We start from the raw sequence: 13392 nt of genomic DNA, 5'->3' as shown, positions 1-13392 counted from the left end.
ATTTGAGGTAGATATGAGCCTACAATTCATTATGACACAAAGCTATTATCTCAGGAACCTAGAAAAGCTACCCTTAAAATGACAGATTAAGTTTAGGAGAAAGGTGTTACTGAATTAAAGATCCTTATTCTCGGTTCCATAATTTGTTGAGTTTTTAATACAGTGGTCACAAGGAAGAACAACTATAAATCTAGGAAAATATCATGCCTTTGACATTTCTCATGTTATTTGCTTAGTATTTACATAGTATTTTACTAAAGTGTCTTTGAAGACTAAACTATGCAAGAGCAGCCTGAACCTAGAAATACTCAGATATGCTACAGAAGTGTAAATCAGCAGACATTTAGAAGAAAAGAAACAACTTAATCTTTGTTCCTCTTCCATGTGCATTATCACAGAAAACAGGGATGCTGGTAAACAGGAAAGGAACAAATTATTTTTGTATTTGGCAGGAGAAAGAATATTGTTCAGCACAGCCAATCTAGTTACCTTCATTATTTCCCTTCAATGATAGCAGCATAAAAGACCTCCTTCTAACAAATCTCCAAGAATTAATAACCCTGGCAGAAATTGTATAGGATAACTCATAAATGATCTCAAACTAGTTCAGATGCTGGACTAGCCATGAAAGTTCCTTACTTTTAAGAATGATCTTAATGTAATTTAATATTCTATGCTTTGAAACCTTGGTCCACCTTTGAACATCTATGCTTTAGATAAAAATTACTCTCTTCTTAAAACTTACCTGGCAACAGAGCCGAGTAATTTGCTCTACATAGGACATTCCACTCTTACCAATGCATCAATCTGTAAGACTGGGATCCTGCACCAAACTCTTGAGAACCCAGTGCTCCAGTAAATGTAGGAAAGATCACTATGATACAGCAGGACAACAGAGCAGCAACACCCTTGGAGTTCCAATAAAGTTGGCAGCAACTATACTCAGAATTTTACTTCATGATATGAGACATTTTGACAAAGTTTAAACATTTATTTCTACATGAACATCCCAAATGTGGTACTCCAGGCATGTGGTTTTCTCTAGCAAAGGAGAGATACATTTTGGTATCTTACATAGAGAGTACAGGAAGATGGCTGAGGGTAAAAAGATAATGGTATGGAAGTTACAGGGAAAAATAGTTGTACTCCCTGAATGAAACACGGTCAGCACATCTGACCTCCCACAGACGGTGCAATTTAGGGGGGACTCAAGGGAGGGTGGAGTGGAGACACCATGGCCAGGCACTATGTTGAAACCCTTGCAGAGGAGGGAACTCAGTGGTACTTTCTAGTTGATAAGCCCCATAGCAGCTGAAAAGCAAGGGAGATAAAGGAAAATATCCTGCTCTTGGATCGGCAGTTGTTACGAAATCACTCTCCTTGGACTAATGCCATGTCCCCATCTCAAGGTTATCTAGGGTACTATCCTGAGATATCAACCCCCTACAACAACCACCCCTCACTGAGTAAGATGTATGATCAAAGTCACTCAAGCTCCACCTAAACATAAAGAAATAGTATGAATATGAGTTAAGAATGGGGAGAAATGGGGGAAGACTCCACTGTAACTTCTGGGATCAGCCAACAAGCTGAACCTGTCTTCTCCCCCAAAGGGATGCCTGCTTTGAAAGAACTGTGATCTCTGCATGTTGAATTATTGTCTCAGGCCAGCTTTTATTGGGGATTAGAGCTTGTTAGTACGTTGCTTTAAATTAGTGCATTGCTTCGAATAGATTTTTGCAGTCAGATACTACCACTGGCAAGTCTCAAACCTTAACCTATTAACAGAATTCTATTAATAAAGAGTGTTATTCTGCAAACTGTTAATGCGAGTCCTTCAAGGGCACTGCCCATTGCCTGCAGCAGGTGAAGGTGGAGACCCAAGAAGAGGTTTCTCTGTTTGGTGTGTGACCCTGAATAAGTCAGTGGAACTGCCCTCAGATCCAGTGGGACTGCTTAGTGAAGGGTTCCACAATGGGACACTGACAGACTGGTCGGACACAGGGTCATGGCTTTCCTGGGGGTCTCACAGACTATCCAACACAAAGGGTTTGAGTAAATCTCCCCTTTTTACATGACAGCAAGGAACATATTTTCCTCTGCTTTAACATTGCTTAGCTCTAGAAAAGCCACATTTCTTTTGCAGGTGAGGAGGACAGGAAAAAGCCCAACAATTTCCTACAATTAAATATTCAAATAACTTCTTGCTTTAAAAAGTATTTTTTAAAACTAAGAAAGAAAGTGGGTACTCAAAGGACTGCTTCTACACATGCAAAGAACAGACAAGTTAATCAACTGTCCTCTGTATTGCTTTGAATTTTTAATCTAAATTATTTCATTACAATTATTTACTGCTTAGAAATGCTGTCAACCATTTGGTAAATGCGTAAAAGTAGGTCGCTGAAAACAAGCTTATACACAATAATACACAGACACATCAGAGGATTAATACATAAAAATCAAGAGATGAAAAACTGACCTGCTGCTTCTGGTGTTTGTTTAGTAGGGCTAAAAATAAGAAGTAACATCTGGAGCAGTCTGCCAAAGCTGCACAGAAGTCATTGTAGGAAGAAAGTTTGCTACAAAGAGAAAAAATAAAATAAAAATTAATAAAAGGACTTTTTTCCACATTTGACTCTCAGACCTGTTTTCTGACAAATGAAGTGAATGCCAATATTCTGACTTCTAGCAGAGGCATGTGCAGTTCTGTTAGCAAAACAGAAGTCTAGCTATCCTTGCCACAGTGAATTATGGGAAGAAGCAAACGTAAGGAGCTTCCCAACCTGCCTGCCATATGGGCACAGTATGTGCTAACACCAGCACTTCTTAGTGCTAAACGGGAGAACTGGAATTTCAGGATGATGTGGGAAGTCAGATGAGAGGAAATAAGGGGTCCCTTCCTAGTGCACATCCAGTAGAGCCCAGCAACAGCACTAAGAGAACACATCTCTCACCAGCAAATATGAAGAACGTGCCTCCTTGCAGGCAAGGATTTCATCTCTGCACATTCCCTAACAGCTGCTCCAGTTCTACACTGCTCACCTTGACCATTCCCAAAACAGGGAACTGGACATGCTTTGGTCACACCAGAAAAATGCAATAACAGAACAAGCTATGATAACATCTTAGGCCTCATGTAGTCAAAACCAGAAAAGATCTGTGTTGATGTTCAATTACAACCACTTACAGGAAGATTTACAGACTTACAGAAATTAATAATCTGAATAGATTGAACATACTGTCTACAAAGAAGCTGCCTAAAGTTGATTGAGAGAAAAGAATAAACATTCTGTGTTAACCAGAAGACAAAACAAAATTCAAATCTGAGCTTTGTACTGCATAGTGTATTTTTTTTTGTGACTGCAATTTCCAGAAAGCTAATTAAATTGATTTTATGGCTAATTTGTATTCCTGGAGCATGTAGTTCTAAACTTAAGGAAAAAAACTGAAGCAGTAGGAAACTTTAAGATAAATTATTTTTTCTCCATATTAAATTCTAGATCAAGTAAATGTCCTTATCAGAATTACAGTGTAAGTATCAATCACACTTGATTACAAACCCATTATCCCACTTTTCATGGCATTTTCCAAATAAAAGAAATGTTCCCTCCTCAGAAGAAGTAAATATGCTCAAAGTGCTGTAATCATTGCTACAGCTCATTTTTAGGAACAGAGCTAGAGACAGACATGAACAAGGTAGCATGGAATAGGGGAAGCCATTCACATGCTTTAGAGATAGCACAAACAGCAAAGGAGCAGATTTGCCTGCTTTTAGCTGTGGGGAGGAAGGAATGCCAGCCCCTTATGGAGCTGCTGTTCAAAGCACAGCCAAGTCTCATCCAGAAAGGAGAATGTGATGGATAACTTGGAGCGGCTGAACAGGAAGAGGAGTCTGTAACAGAATCTCAAGGAACGTGGAGCCACAGGCATGATGACTCAATACAGTAACAAAGCAGCAATGGCAAATACTTCATCCAGCACATCATTCATAGACTGTGTTTATAATCCAGCTACTCCTGAAATTACCAACAGCCAATTTCACAACTTCTTCAAAATCCTTACATTGTTTGCAAGTCCCTTTAGCACTGAATATTGCAAGCTGATGCTTGGTAAGATACTGTAAGCTGATGGTGGAAGACTTTTGACTGAGAAACTATTCAGACTACAAAATAATTTTTTTGGTGACTAACTGATACTGATCTCCCTCTAAAAAGCACAACTTGGGAAGCAGCCGCTGGCTGCTCATAAAACTGAGATTCTTTCAGCACTTCCATCTGCACGCTCAAGCCCTGATCCCAGAGATTAATCTCCTCAAACGCTCTGTAACAGCTCAGACAATGAACACTGGTCACATTTTCTCTCTTCTGTATTTTATTTCACAATACAGAGTCCCTTGTGCAATTTCTCTCATTAGTTTTTTGAAAACATGGCCTAAACCAGGATTAATAAATACCTAATAATTTATGCAGCTTTAAAATGTAAGAAATGGTACTTTAAAAAACTCAATCAGAATCTGTGGGATCAAAGAGTAACACAATGCAACACAGTATTTTTCACAGGGATGATGAATCCAAGTTTGTATGGCTACAATTCAACAATTCTGTAAGTACTAATAAAGACACAACTAGCATCAATATCATTCAAAGCTACACCGAGCTTTTTAAAAAAGAGTTCAATGTAAATCTTTCAATCTTAGTGCTTGATCCTGCTTCCTTTGGGGTCTCTCAAGCAGGAAGAGGGACCTGCCTGCATGCACAACTGTGTCCATACGTACCTGAGGATCCTGACAATGCAGGTGCACATGTCCTCGTCGCTGCCGCGCTGCTCCAGCGCCACGAAGAGCTCGGAGACGGCAGCGCTGCAGCTGAGCCGGCGCCGCGCCAGGGGGAAGTCGGCCAGGGTGCGCAGAGTGGCTGTCAGCTGCACAGGAGCATTGAAACACCTATTAACCACAGCTGCTCACAGCAGAGTACACTGGGGGGGGGAAATTCAGTAAAGCTCACATCTCATTTATAGCATCTAAGGCAGTCTGCATGCCCCGTTAACATTCTGCAGGTATGTACAAACCAATTAATAGCAACAGGAAACGTGCAGGCAGCAAGATGGTGTATTTGGGATAACTGTCTGAAAATGAAAGATTGATACTGCTCTTTGCCTGCATAACCTCCTTCTATGAGGGACACATGATCTTTCGTATGTTTTAAAATCTTGCACATATATAGCCATGTAACAATTGGAAATTAGGTGAAATGCTGTAGATGGTTAAAGTAATTTTTTGCATAATTCTTCAATAAATCTTCATTTTGAAAATTTAAGTCTTGAAAATACTGATATATATTTTGATGATAACTGTAAACTGCAAACTAAAATGAACTGATTTAAAAATACAATCACATTTATTCCAATTCAAAAATTGAAAGTTAATCAAGATCAAGAGAAATTCATTGTTTGAACAACACAAAAATGAAAAGCTTAAGTGCTCAAGTTTATTTGGAGAAACCAAAATATTTTCAGATGATACTGCTCTATTTCAAGGAGCTTAAAGCATAAAAAAAATCTAACACTTGTAGATATACAAAATGAATCAGCTATTGCATATTTTGAAATATTCTGGTTCTCTTCCAAGGTAAGAGTATTCTAATAACAAGGTCAGACATGCAATGACACGTAAATTAATTTTCATTTGATCCAGAACACTATAAAAGGAATGTGAAGTCATTCAATTTTATGTGAATATGGGAATTCTTCCATTTTTTTCTTATTCAGAGTGAAGTCATTAACTTCAATTTGGTTTTGAATGTAGTTTGATAAGGCACAAAACCTATCTGTTCAAATTGTCTCTTATCACAAAAAACTCTGGAAATTAAGCATTTTATCACTAACTTGGACTGCTTATCCAGTGATATGTAATTGCTAATTTTAAAGAAAAATTCTTGACAAAGAGCAGGTTAAGATGTTGTGTTTGAGCTTTTGCACATAGGATTCTATGCATATTCTGTTCATTCTCCAGCAGCTTTCAAGTTTCTGTCCTACTTCAACAAATTTGACAGCAGAATACAAATCTTCAGCAACCCCATGATGTTCTGTAATGGAGCAACAGGAGATGCAACATGTCAAAATGCAGAAGCAAGGCACAGAGGGGAAAAAAACGTGATCATGTGATATGTGAATGGATTTAACTTCAGCACTAAACATGAAATTTATACTATATGCATAATACAGAGAATCTGAACTTACAGAAGCCATTTGCTTCATATTACTCATATTTTAAGAAGACACCTGGAGTTTTTTATTATTTTAAATGAACAACTGCAAAAAAATTTTCCAGATGCACATTCCTTCTCAAGTCATGATGCTTCAAAAATCAACATACTACTGGAGATATAATAAATATATTCTGATCAAATACCTTGCTTTTCAAAAGTTTTGGTAGAAAAATTCCTGTCACACAGAATGGAGACAGAAGACCCCATTCAGTGCTTACATACAAGATGTTCACAGTCAGCCTAGGATGGTATTTGCTGAATTCTAGTTAAACTTCAATAGAGACAATAAAGGAAATGAAGAGTAAACCACATATTATAAGTGTTGTTCAAACCCAGACAAGAGCTTTCACTGCAGCTAAGAGACTTACATATTGGAAAATGGAAAAAAAAATTATCAACAGACAATGGTGCAAAGGTCTCCAAAAAGAGAGTAAAATTTTCCAATGTCTGATACAATTCGATGGTTCAAAATCCTCAAGCAGTAAATTCTATCAAGAGCCATCCTCAGACAAAGACAGGTTGGAAAGAAAAAGCAATCCAAAATAACATATATATACTCAAATGTACAAAACAACAGCATTCAGCAGTTCATAGAAGTATATCTCCACAAAACACAGTTAATGTGCAACGGAAATACGAAGAGTACAATTAAAAAAATTATAGAAGCTAGCCAGACAGCAGCTGAATTCCAGAGAGAATGTGATTGCTTCAAGCAGACCCTATGTTTCAGGGAGAAATGCATAACAATTGTCTTTAGCAATCCTCACCAGCCCTAATCCTTATGTTGCCATGTGAAAGATCAAATTCAGCCAAACAGAAAATTTAACTGCTGACAAATGCCATTTTTAAAGGAGAAGATATTTAAGTGCTTTTCAACTAAGGAATGCGAAGTATTTGTTAAGTCTTGTCAGTGACTCTTCAAAATCCTGGTTTTTGAATAAGCATTACCATATTTTGTATAAATATAATCAGATTGTTAGGTTAAGCAACAAAATAATCAAAGATGACCCTGGTTTAATGTCCTCTGCTAAGGAAAAAAGTAATTATTACAAACATTTTTATTCTTGTATTGTAGGACTTCTGCACAAAATGCATTGTGGAAGAATGAAGAAATCAGATAGGGACTTTATTCCCACAAAAAGGATCTAGCAAGATTATGTATAACACTGCCATCTGGTGACTGTGCAATTATACAGTTAAAGAATGAAGAGCTGGTCCCAATTAAATGGGATACCTCGGTTACCAAGGTTAAGAGATAGCAGAGCTTCCTTCAGAGATCACTGTGACTATTTAAAGTAAATTTCTCCTCCAATATAATTTGCTTTCTGTAACTGAAGACATTATTTCTGTATGTCACTGGCTATTTGATCTGTTGCTACAAGATACAGTATGCTACAAAAACTTTATTCTGAAGACATCAAGCACAGAAGAAACTTTCTTCAATCATCCCTCTAAACAGAACTACTTCTTCATCTGTCTGTGATGACTGATCAATTAACTCACACAGAAGAAGCAGCGCACATGGTTTTGTTGAAGGAACAGATATGAGAAAGTCACACAGGAATTCCATAGCAGTAGGAATCACTACTTTTCTCACAAGAGGAAGAAAAGCGAAGTATCTGTACTACTATAGAAGAGAACACAAACAAGTGAAAGAGCAATCTCAGTAAGAGACAGCTGTCACTACTGACTTCCCCACAAAACACTCAAGAACTTCTTAGAAACAGCCAGTCTATTCAAACGGTACAAAGTAGTTTTGCTACACTTCCATTTGAACTAAAAAGAGCAGAGACATGAGAGATTTTTTTAAAGAAAGCATAAAATATAACGTTTTCCTTTCACACATTCTCAAACTAAACCTTTGATTAAAAAAATCTGTATTTATCCACAGGCAATTAATGGAAGAAAAACATTCCTGGCAAGTTGTCAGGAAGTTCAGACAACTAGTCAAAATCCTGGAAATAAACTGACCAAGATTAAAAAAAAACAGACAAAAATCATCAATAGTAATGTGATGATGTAAGATGTTTTCTCATATAATTTCAAGAAGTATAAAATCCTTAGCTTGTAAATTAGTAGAAATTAAAGAAATCTGGCATAATTAGCAGACAAACCTAGTGCAAACACTACCTCAGAAAATTATCCAATATATTTTCCTATGAAGTCCCTGGAAGTTTACAATTAAACCATTCGCTAATCATTACATCAGTAACTTCCAAACAAATGCCAGGAATCTCCCTGGCAAATCCTTGATAAACACAACACCCCCCCCACCAGTGTTTCTAGAACACAAGAGTTTAAACAGTTTTAGGGCCAAAGATTAGTTTTCAGAGCCACCACTTATCAAAGTGCTTTGTATGTGAAAATAGTTTTGAGCCTGCTGCCTTCAAAAGATTCAAAAAGTGTTTGCTTTTGCAACTACTTTTTCCTTACATTACAATTCTTCGAAAACACTTTGTCAAAGAAACACAGCTGTATTTTCCTACACGTTTTTAAAATGCATTATTCTTGTAATAAAAAGCTTTTTATAACCTCCTAGAGTATTGCAGAACCAGTTTGTGTTTATTATTTCAGTTTCAAGAATTTCGATAGAGAACACATTTTTATCTGCTTACTACAGTATCCAGAACATTGTCAGCACAATAAAGCAGTAATGAGAAACTGGTTTATTAGGTACCTAAAACTATTTCTATTAACTTCAGAATTTCTAAAGCCTTTAAAATGGACTACACACAAACATCTATGGTAATTAAATTTAGGTGCTGAACAACTTCATTAAACTTCTTAAAAAGAAGTCTATTGAAATATAGGTACAACTCAGTCAGTGGCACACAGGGTTAGCTTATCTCCTCTAATTACATTTTTAATTTGTCCTTGAAGTACGTACTTCTAGAAATAAAAGTAAATCTAACCTGGACTAATAAGCGGCCCAAGTTGGAGAAATATGTGTCATGTTCTTTTATGTTATTAATCTGCTTCATTAATTGCAGCAACATTTCAACAGCTCCTTTGTTGACCATTTCATTAAGGAGTACTGCATTTCCAGACATAAATTTTATAGCTCCCATGCAATAGACGAGAGCTTCGCTGTTTTTTTGTAGATCTTCATTCCTCAGAACCTCCAACAAATAATCTAAAAGGAAAATCATTATTCAGAAAGTCTAATATTAAAATTTACATTTGATACAGTCCAGTCATTAAAGAGATTAACAATTGGAAAACACCCTCAGAGTGAACTCTTACATTTCTAGTAAGTGGGCTAGAAAAATTGGATATTTGGACTGAAACCAAGAAACAATTATTGATGAATAAGAGAATGGGCCCGACTTTTGTTCTCCTAGGCTTCAAGAACCAGTGTAAGTTGTAAACACATAGCAGCAATCACTGAAATCCTCAGTTCAAGATTTGCAAAAGTGATTGTGTGTGCCTGGAATTTTGTGTACTAATTCCCACTACTTCCTTAAAAATCAAATGTCTTAAAGCATCTCAAATAGAGCACTAAAAGGCACAGGGGCCTAATTCAACTCTCACATTTAAAATCTGTTCATAGCTTTTATAGATTTACTTTTTATGTAAGTAAAGTTGACATAGTTTTGTTTTGTGCAACCACTGTCAGACATCTGAAATGTTAAAATTTACAGTTGTTAACACAAGCCCAATGTATCTTTTGCAGTCAAACTGTGAAATTCTGAATTTAGTGGGGGTATCTTAAACAAATGAGTAATCCTAACCAACTTTATACTTTTGAATTTCTAGCAATTGATTACAAGACATGTTTATTTCTGCTTCCTATGTTCCATTCAGTTGCAGTTGAATAAAAACCTTTTCCTATATCATTAAATTGAAGAGATTTAAAAAATTTTTTCTGTCTCAACTGAAGCTGAAAGTCTCTTCAAGTATATGTGTATATGAATGAAGTACACACACTCTAGGCTCTTGTCCAAACTCTCACCCTCGCCAATTAAATCACTTGTGTTGTGGCAATGTGAAAAATCAGTTTCAGGTTCCTGCTCTGCTTAGTATCAAACAGGGTCTTGAACAGTAGTTGTCTATTCTGGGATGAAGGATTAACTTATTTCTTCTACTGGAGCTGCTGCAGTCAACATAAATAGTTCACAGGGACGGAAGAGGAAAAATAAATTCAATCTATAACCCAGTGACTGCAACAGGGATCTGGGCAATTATGATGGTAAGTCAGGGTCACGTCTTCTGCCAGGTCAAGGTGAGTCCAAAATATAAAGAGTGAATAAACAAATAAAATTACCCCCACCAAGAAAGTTCTTTCCTTCACTAGTTTTTAAAATACAGGGAAAGAAGAGCAAGTGAAAGCAAAGTGAATGAGGATGGAAAGGAGAGCAAAATGTGACTTGTTCAAGTGCTGTGTATGATACTGATCGCTACAAAATTGTACTTTTCAGTATCCAAAGTCAACTGAGCAACCCCAGGTGTTCTGTTTCCTGTGAGTCCTTTCCTTACCACTTGAAAGGCTTGTCTTTATTTCTGACAACAATTGTGTACTCAACTTCAAGCCCATGAATACTCTCATCTGTTTAAGCAAATGCTTAAATATACATATGTGTAAAAATACACATATGCCTTAACCTATACACATGCAATAACTGCTTGCAAGATTGAAGCCTACATTAATAAAACATACTGAAGTTTTAATGAAAGGAATGACTATCAATCAATACTATCATTCACACACTGTCATTTTCTTCATATTTCTTGTATTTGCAAGGTGTGGGGGTGTATGCACGACACAAATACTATTAAAATCACAGAAGAGATCTTAGAGCCATTGCTGACAGTTCTCCAAAATCATTGGCTCAATGTGCAGCAGCAGCTATAAAACATTAAAAAAAGCCAGTGATTGTTCTCAAGATCCTCCCTGATGATGGCCAACACCACAGTCAACACTATTTCATTTCTGTAAAATTTGGTGCAGACACAGCTTGAATTCTATAGACAGTTTTGTTCCATAAATCTCAAGAAGGATCCACTGGAATTTGAGAAGGTCTTATAAAGGAGGACTTATAAAACAACTGAATGACACAATGTCCATTCAAAGAGCTAAAAGGCTGAGATGCCTCAATCTTGAAAAGAAGACAGAGATATGTGATAAGACTGCATTTTAAAAAATCACGAAGGTGAAAGATAAGCTGACTGTACAAACTCTTACAAATCCTGCAAAACTACAAGCAAGGAGATTAAGAAAAATACATAGATTTAAAACAGCACACAGAGAATTTCTGGAATTTGTTCTATGACATCACAGATGCAGACAAAATCAGAAAATCCAAAAAGGAATTAGGCAAATTAATGAACAAAAGATGTATAAACAGAGACTAAAAAGGGATTAGGCAGGGATGCAGCACCCAATGTCCCTAACAGAATAGAACAGTTCTGGACGCTGGAGTAGTACTGGGGAAACAGATCACAGAATACACACAGGCTCCTGCGCTCCCCCTAAACAGCATTCCCCATCCCCATCGTTACTTAGAACACTGGACTAGATAAATCAGTTTGGCCTAGGCAAGCAATTTTTAGTCTTATTTAACTTAGTCTGTGACTAAGTTAACTCTGAAAATGTTTTTTCAAAGATGAACATTTTAACTGTTGAATTTCAGCATCTAACTTACAGACAAGAACAGAATACATACCCAATAATGTATCATTTTGAACGATGAAATCATTTTCTTTGTTCCTACAAATTTTAAATGCTAGCTTGCAAACACTAAGAAGATTTCTTCCATCTACTTTCATCTGCAAAGAAAGTAAAAGACAAAATCACAACTAAAATCTACATGCAAAAATGCACCATAACATTCTACAAGTTCAGACACCATGGCAAACTTGTATTCCCATGGAACTATTAAATTACAGCTGAAACCCTAACAATACACTAAAACAAACTGAAAATGTTTACAGAATTAAAGGACTCTGAAACTTGGGTATTTTAAACTCTATTTAGCAAACTGTGCTGGCTTTAAAATAACGGTTTTAACTTTTAATGTAGTAATATAAACAGGTAGCATACCAATAACTTGCAGGATTTTTTCTCCAATTCACTTACAAAGAAATCCTGTATAGAAATCAGTGGTTTGGCATGTATGGCCATACCACAAAGACCTCGAGTACAACAGTACATGTCATAATGAAATTTACTCTCAGCTATCAGAAAACATGATCTTACGATGTACTAGATGTACTTATGGTCACGGAGAGATTGTGAAAGGGCAGTAAAGGTGGTAAAAATACAGTGACATATCTCTTCCTTTCCTCTGCATTTCAAGGGCAATATCTTCTAGGTTCATGCTTTTTAAAAGACTACACAGAAAAATGTCTGCAAAGGAACACTTCTTTTTAATAAGCACCACTTAACATCTCTGTGGTATCTGAGTATATAACTGTATCTTCTGAATAAAATAGCTTACACTACCTTAAAGGAGAACATACGACTCCCCCAACACACACACACAAATTACTGAAATGTCTACAGCACAATGTTAGCTGGCATCCTTTCACCAGTGACTGTCCATACATACTTTGTAGAACATGAACGAAGAAGTTCTGAAGCACAAAACTTAAAGAGTTTTAACCACAAATCTAAAAACTGGGGTTTTTAAATCCCTGCATAGGTATCCCAGTTTAGGACACAGTGTCTTTTCCATGCCTATACAATATTCTTGCCACCATACACCAACTATCCTATTTTTGTGCCCCTCCTTCCTGGCCCAGATGTAACTTCTCTGCAGAAAATAAGCTGCAAGCGCTGATCTAGATGAATGGGTGGTAGACTAGTATCTCTGTGGTAGTAAACTGTACTTAGGAAAGGGTTAGTTTAGACACAGTTTAGAAGTGAGCATTTCAAAACACTTACAGCCAGAATAATCTTTGCCAGCTTCAGGGAAAGTGGATCTGAATCAATGTCTACAAGTTTATATAACGTCTTCAGAAGCACTCTTCTTCTTTTACATCTTTTTCCCAGCATATTTCCTTCGTTCAATGCTTGATAGAGCTTGGTACAAGCTAGACAAAGGTTTTCTATATTGTCTTCTACTTGAAGAGTGTAGGAAGGGAGAGAAAAATAAAAAATAATTATCAGTGCCACTTTATCCAGAGC

At 36.7% G+C, this 13392-nt stretch overlaps 1 protein-coding gene across 7 annotated transcripts in view; it reads right to left on the bottom strand.

Moving 5' to 3' along the window:
• The window catches only part of ARMC2 (armadillo repeat containing 2), a 61322-nt gene that overhangs the window by 21875 nt on the left and 26055 nt on the right, over nt 1-13392 (bottom strand). For all 7 annotated transcript variants that reach the window (XM_048297297.1, XM_048297296.1, XM_048297295.1 and 4 more), the window contains 5 exons: nt 13150-13325; nt 11930-12032; nt 9179-9399; nt 4775-4920; nt 2480-2579 (listed from right to left, as the gene is read on the bottom strand). In XM_048297297.1, the coding sequence (XP_048153254.1) occupies nt 2480-2579; nt 4775-4920; nt 9179-9399; nt 11930-12032; nt 13150-13325 (746 nt within the window). The remainder of the gene's footprint in view (nt 1-2479; nt 2580-4774; nt 4921-9178; nt 9400-11929; nt 12033-13149; nt 13326-13392) is intronic.

The sequence above is a fragment of the Corvus hawaiiensis genome, chromosome 3, assembly GCF_020740725.1.
Source record: "Corvus hawaiiensis isolate bCorHaw1 chromosome 3, bCorHaw1.pri.cur, whole genome shotgun sequence".
Lineage (NCBI taxonomy): Eukaryota > Metazoa > Chordata > Aves > Passeriformes > Corvidae > Corvus > Corvus hawaiiensis.
Note: the sequence above shows the minus strand (reverse complement) of the source record. Positions and strands in the feature narration are given on the sequence as shown.